General features: G+C 37.7%; 1 protein-coding gene across 4 annotated transcripts; it reads left to right on the top strand.

The window, feature by feature from the left end:
• Window positions 1-2,653: 2,653 nt before the first annotated feature.
• On the top strand, window positions 2,654-5,954 carry LOC140962074 (uncharacterized). Of its 4 annotated transcripts, none has more exons than XM_073420920.1 (2): window positions 2,654-3,770; window positions 5,410-5,954. In XM_073420920.1, exons 1-2 carry the CDS (start codon window positions 2,735-2,737, stop codon window positions 5,496-5,498), a joined length of 1,125 nt encoding a protein of 374 aa, XP_073277021.1. In that variant the 5' UTR covers window positions 2,654-2,734; the 3' UTR covers window positions 5,499-5,954. The 4 variants fall into 4 exon arrangements, with proteins under 4 accessions (XP_073277021.1, XP_073277022.1, XP_073277025.1 ...); XM_073420921.1 differs by having other exon boundaries at window positions 5,382-5,954; XM_073420924.1 differs by lacking the exon at window positions 5,410-5,954 and adding an exon at window positions 4,504-5,325.
• The last annotated feature ends 299 nt before the right edge of the window (window positions 5,955-6,253 follow it).

The raw sequence follows: 6,253 nt of genomic DNA, 5'->3' as shown, positions 1-6,253 counted from the left end.
CTCAGTGTCTCTTGCTGGAGAACTCCAAAGAAAGTAGAATTCCTTTTGGTGGGGATCAAAGAAATAATTGGATGCGGATAGGATATGCCATACGAGCTTAAGGAAGTTCCAGAAATTCTTTAATTATAATATGGAAATGCTCGGGAAGCAAGGTTGGAAGTTTAACTCCAACCCGGACACATTTGTTTGTAAGTCATTCAAAGCCAAATATTATCCACAAGGGGATTTCTTAAATCCCAGACTTGGCGTAGCATCTTGAGCTCCCAAGTTTTGCTTCGTATGGAAGTTAGTTGGAAAATTGGTGATGATGATTGCTCAATCTATGTCTACAAAGTAGAAACACGCTTGTGGCAAAATAAATTAGCAACTGTTTCATTGTGTTGCAAATTTAGTCGCTAAAATTAACGACGATTTTTTGATTGAATTTGCCCACGGTTTTCAGAAAATCTTGTTTTAAGAAAACTGTGGGCAAATTACTACGATTTTTAAAACAATTGTAAAATTAGGAAACCGTCGCTAATTTCAGCAATATATTTAATATTTCGTCGCTTTTAGTGACAAAATATTAAAATCGTCACATTAATTACATAGCGCCGATTTTTCAAATAATCTTGTCGCTAATTGCGACATATTTTCTAAATTAAATGCCGTCACGATTTTGAATTCTGAAAATCATATTCAAATTAACTGCGTTTTTGGAAAAATCGTCGCTAATTGACTATATATACCCCATTTTCTTTTCATTTTTTTCAACGATTTTCGTCTTTTTTCTATGTTATAGACGATTTCTTGCCTTGGTTCCCCAAACTTCATTTTTAATTGATATAACTTGTGTCTTTGTTAAATTTTACAGATCTGGTTATCGGCTTCAATTTTATAAGTCTACGCTTCAAACAAGTTTTTCATATANGTTAGGTATGTATGTGTATTGAGGACTAGAATATCCTCTTTGGAAGAACAAGTACGCCTTCTGGTTGCTGACATGTCTCAAGGAGCACCTATGCAGCAACACGACAGTGTATTACACTCATGCAACTCCTCCGATATCGACTGCTTCACAGAAAGAGGATCACATAGCGGCTGCTTCGTCACCAGACCATCGCACGAGCGTAGATCTTTATATGGACGTAGTTACTCACATCAGTATATCGAATCATCACATGACTTGGGCTACGACTATAATGACGACGACGACGGCGGGCCCGATGATGGAGATGATGATGATAATGACGATTACGAGACCGACACACTGGAGAATTTTATTATATTTTGTTGATTGTATTTATTGTACACTTTAGTTTGTATATCACTCGAATTTGAAATATANAAAATTTATTAATTATAAATTTTTTAAATATTATTTTATTTAAAAAATATTTTAGCGACGATTTTCACTAAAAATGCCACTAATTGCGACGGTTTTGTATTATGTTGCTCAAATAGCGACAATTTGATTAAAAAACAGTCGCTAAAAAAATCGTCGTGAAATTTGCTACAGTTTTTAAAATGCTAATAGTTAAAAAAAAAACCCGATAAATGGATTAAATTAAAAACCTTAATAAAAAATCGTCACTAATGAATGGATTAAATTAAAAACCTTAATTAAAAACCGTCGCTAATTTCATTAGCAACGTTTTCGACCGTCGCAAACCACATTTTTTTGTGGTGATATAGATGCGGCTTTTCCGAGTGGGGCCTGGGTTTGGAAATGGTTTTGCAGGATGAATATGGTGATTTTCTTGGTTGTCGATGTTCTGTCTTTCATGGGAGATTGCCTGTCGAAGAAAGGAAGGTGTGCAGTTTGGTTTCCAGATTGTGGTGTTTGAATCAGACTAGAAAAATGTGATTGACGCATTTGGAAATTCAGAAAGCGATCTGTCTGAATTTGCATATGCCGTTACTCAACACAAGCTGCTCCTGATGGACAACCTCGATTTCATTGGTTATGTTACAGCTAGGAATACATATTGTCGCACTAGTCCTTATTTATGGGTCGAGGCACCATCTCAGCTCGTTATGAACTCGGTTCGATCATATTTCTATAATAAATTGATCAATTTTTTTAAAAAAGGAAATATTAGAATATATATATATAGAAATAATTGAACATTTCACATAAAAACGCACATCAGAGATGACATCTAGTGGATCACCTCTCAACCCTACCGCACAAAACACGACCCGTGAGACCGTCTCACACAAACTTTTGTCCAAATAATAATGTATCATGTCGTATTTAGTAAATTTTAGGACATGAACCAAATCAATCGGGCCGTTACATTTTTGACTCGGATCCAAAGATAATAATGGCAAGTCGTACATTTTCATGTACGCAATTAGTTTTTTTTATTTGAAATATAAATCAAGAAATAAATGAGAATGATTCGCATTAATATTTTGAAATCAAAAGATTGATTTATTATGCTTTGATAATATGATGGTTGTATAGATAAATTATTTTAACATATCTTTTTAATATATTGTTATTGTTAATTATCTTTTTTTTAATTTTTTTGAAAAAAGTATTCAAATAACAGTGGTCGTTTGATTTAATTTTATTTGTTGTATTGGGATTAATTGTCAAGAGAGATAATTTACAGGGATCAATGTATAATTATTTTTATCTCAATTTTAACCCCAATTATTCTGGGATCTTGGTTTTCATGGTTCTCTGGGTTTCACGTAGTACAAATTCCAAAAGAATTTCACCATTGTCAAACAAATCAAAAAACCCATGGAGCATCACACGACCACCAGCCGCACGGAGGCAGAACGGCTCCTCGGAATCGCCGAAAAGCTTCTCCGGAACAACGATTTGAGCGGCTGCAGAGATTTCGCCATCCTGGCTCAGGAAACCGAGCCTCTTCTCGAAGGGTCCGAACAGATCTTAGCGGTATCCGAGGTTCTTTTAGCTTCAGATAAGGGAGTCAACAACCACAGCGACTGGTACTCCGTTCTTCAAGTCCCTCCTCAGAGAACCCATGATTTTGAACTGATAAAAAAGCAGTATCGGCGCCTCTGTCTCCTCCTCCACCCGGACAAGAACAAGCTACCCTTTTCGGATTCAGCTTTCCGGCTCGTTTCTGATGCATGGGCCGTTGTCTCCGATCCGGCGAAAAAAGCTGTGTACGACGGGGAGCTCACTCGTTTCACAAAGGTGGATTTGGTCGCTTCTAGGAAGCAACAATCATTTCAACAGCAGAAGAAGCCGCAACAGCCGAAAGGAGATAATTCCCACCAGAAATTGCCCGTCCGACGCAATACCAAAGGGGGCAGCGGAGGTGGAGTCGGAGGTTCTGGTGCTACAAAAGTGAATAAAAAAAACACCACTGGAACTCCCACTGCCAAGCTGTCACCCAGTTTTTGGACGGCATGTCCTTATTGTTACAATTTGTACGAGTATCCCAGGGCTTACGAGGGTTGTTGTTTGAGGTGTGATAGTGAGAATTGCAAGAAGGCGTTTACTGCAACTGAGATTTTGTCGCTGCCACCCACGGTACCGGGGCAGGAGGCCTATTACTGCTGCTGGGGGTTCTTTCCTATGGGTTTCGTGGCCGGGATTGTGGAATCGCCTCAGAAATGGATGCCACCACCAGTGTTTGAGGATGAAGGGCCACCGGATGCTGGGGAAGTCGGTGGACCAGAGCCGCCGCCACCCCAGCCCCCTCCCCCACCCCCGGATAATATTCCTGCGCCAATACCAGTTTCAGCAGTGGGATCCTTGGTCTCGACAGACGGGAAAAGGAAGAGGGGAAGGCCTAGAAAGATAGGTTAGTCATTTTGCTGAATGTTGCATCTTTTTGTACATTCTGTCTTTCACCATTAAGTTGACAGAATGATCCTTTGCCCATGTGTGTTTTTCGTTAGTTTCTGTAGAAATTTGATGCACTTATTGCATGTTGTGGTGTGATAGCGTAGCTTTGTGCTCAATTTGGCCGAGCTATGTTTCTTGACAGTAGCAGCATCTATGTAGAATTCTAGTTAACGGAGCCGCTCTGGTTTTTGATAGCCAAGAAGGAAAAGTATAATCTCCCTTAGCCTTATTTCTTGTATGGAGCTTTAGCTCGATTTCTTACTGAATGAATGCTTATCTAATTGTCCAACTTTGTACTCTCTATTTGTCTAATCACTTTTCACTATTTTTTGGCAGTAGAAGCATAGTTTGTAGTTGTATGCTCTACTGTAAAGCTGTTAGCTCCAGTTGCTACACGCTTCAAATCTGTTACTTGTTTGAATTGTTACGGTGTTGGACTTGTGTGACTTGATGTTTTCAGAAGTCCAGTCTTCAACTTCCAAGGCGAAAATCTTTTCTCGCATCCCTATTTTAACATGGGAAATATAGTGTTTTTTGAAGTCTTCAAGTGCTCAAACGAAAATATTTTCTTGCATCACGAATATAACATGGCAAATATGGCGCTTCCGGATATGGTCTGAATTTAGAATAAACACTAGCAATGTAGGAATTTATTGATTACTATGGATTTTGACTTGCCATGGTTGAAGAATTTTGATAAAGATGTGATGGCTGCTGCCTGCTGGGAATGAATCATTCCACGAGTGCTTACTAGTCATAGGTGAAGTGCCTTACAATGGTGTTGCGTCGTGCGGAGAGTACAAGAGTTTAGACCAAAGAGTTGAAACCGAAATTGTAATAAGCTATAGTTGTGGACTTCTTGTCATATTTGTGTATATTTTTACGTTTACGTGTTTTTGAAAGCATTCCAGAGTATTCAAATATGAGTTGAAATTTCCTCGGATTGACTCGAGTAAGGCTTCTGCTGACGAAAATTTGAGAAACCTTATTCCGTGATCCGTTAAAAGTTTTGTTTGCTGTGCCTCTTCCCTTCTTTGCTGTGCGTTTGCTTGGGAAATGATAATCCATTATGCATGTCTGCCATAATTTTTATGTTGGAATAATTATATCTATGTTTTCATCGGGTTAAGATTGTGAATGCTTGGCACCGTTGCTCGCTCTTTTGGGGTAAGGCACTCACCCGTAGAGCAGTAACCATTGTACGATCTCATTATTTCCTCCTCCAACAAATCGGATATATAAATATTTTAAGATTTGTCCCCGTCTCCAATAGCCAAATCGTCCCATGAGGGGGCAAGATGCATGATGTAATATGTATCAACAGTTGGTAGCTATGTATATACTGGTCTCATTCTTGACATAGCTGTTCCGATCTGAGATCGAGGCTAGATATGCTGGTAATTCATGTTAATCGGCTCCTAAAAAAATTCAAACTTGTTATCGTCGTAATCCTTACATTTCTCGATTTGCTTATGCAAAACAATTTTCACAAAATATTCTCTTTGGTTCGAATGTTGTTCCTAATTCTTCATTTTTCATGTTCCGACCAATTATCTGGATCCGATAGAGAGTCACAACACCAATTTCAATGATAGGCTCTCAACCCCGGATAGAAAACATAAACCACGAGGATGATGAGGAGGATAACAAAGAAAAGAGCGTCTCTCGCAAGGGCGAGAAATGAGCTCCCAGTCGCTTGGTTGTCGCACTGACAAGAAGACGAGGACTTCTGAATCAAGGGCTCATATTTCTTCAACCAATCCGAATACCGATGGCGACTCTGAAATTGGCTTACATCCAATAGGGATCAAAGGGGGAATAGAAAAAACAAAGCCAAAGTTATAGAAGATGAAGGATTCAACATGAAATGGGGACAAAAGCAACAATATCAAAACGAAAAATTGGCTAAAGCAAATAGATTACGATATTCTTATGAAGGATACTAGTGGAATGACAGACAACTACCTTGACATATGAAAATAATTGAAGAAAATGCAGATATACATGGCCTAAAGTAGATATATTGTTTGTTGACGTTCATGTTTTTTAAATTTATTTTAGTCTTTATGGTTAGCTGATGTTTAAATTTTTTTTTATTTGAAAAAAAATTATGTTAATATTTGTTTTTAAAAAAATTAAATAAAGTTGATGTTGGAACGGGAATCTTTCTCTCAAAGATGTGGAAGTGTAGCTCTTTGATCCTTCTTTGCTTGTATTATTTAGCTTTCCTAATGAACTATTTTTTTTGTTTGGATATTTTTGGATTGAAGAGGATATGATTTTCGAACGCTTTCAACAATTATTGAAACCATATCTTAATTGTTTGTGATGGCCATATCCAATTTTAACAGAAATCTATGACTCTATTTGTTATGATAATTATATCATCGATGTCTTATACCATATGTGAGATATATAACATTATATTATACACTTGTA

Source organism: Primulina huaijiensis, chromosome 16 (genome assembly GCF_012295235.1).
Source record: "Primulina huaijiensis isolate GDHJ02 chromosome 16, ASM1229523v2, whole genome shotgun sequence".
Lineage (NCBI taxonomy): Eukaryota > Viridiplantae > Streptophyta > Magnoliopsida > Lamiales > Gesneriaceae > Primulina > Primulina huaijiensis.
The sequence above is the reverse complement of the archived record's forward strand: the minus strand, read 5'-3'. Positions and strand labels throughout refer to the sequence as shown.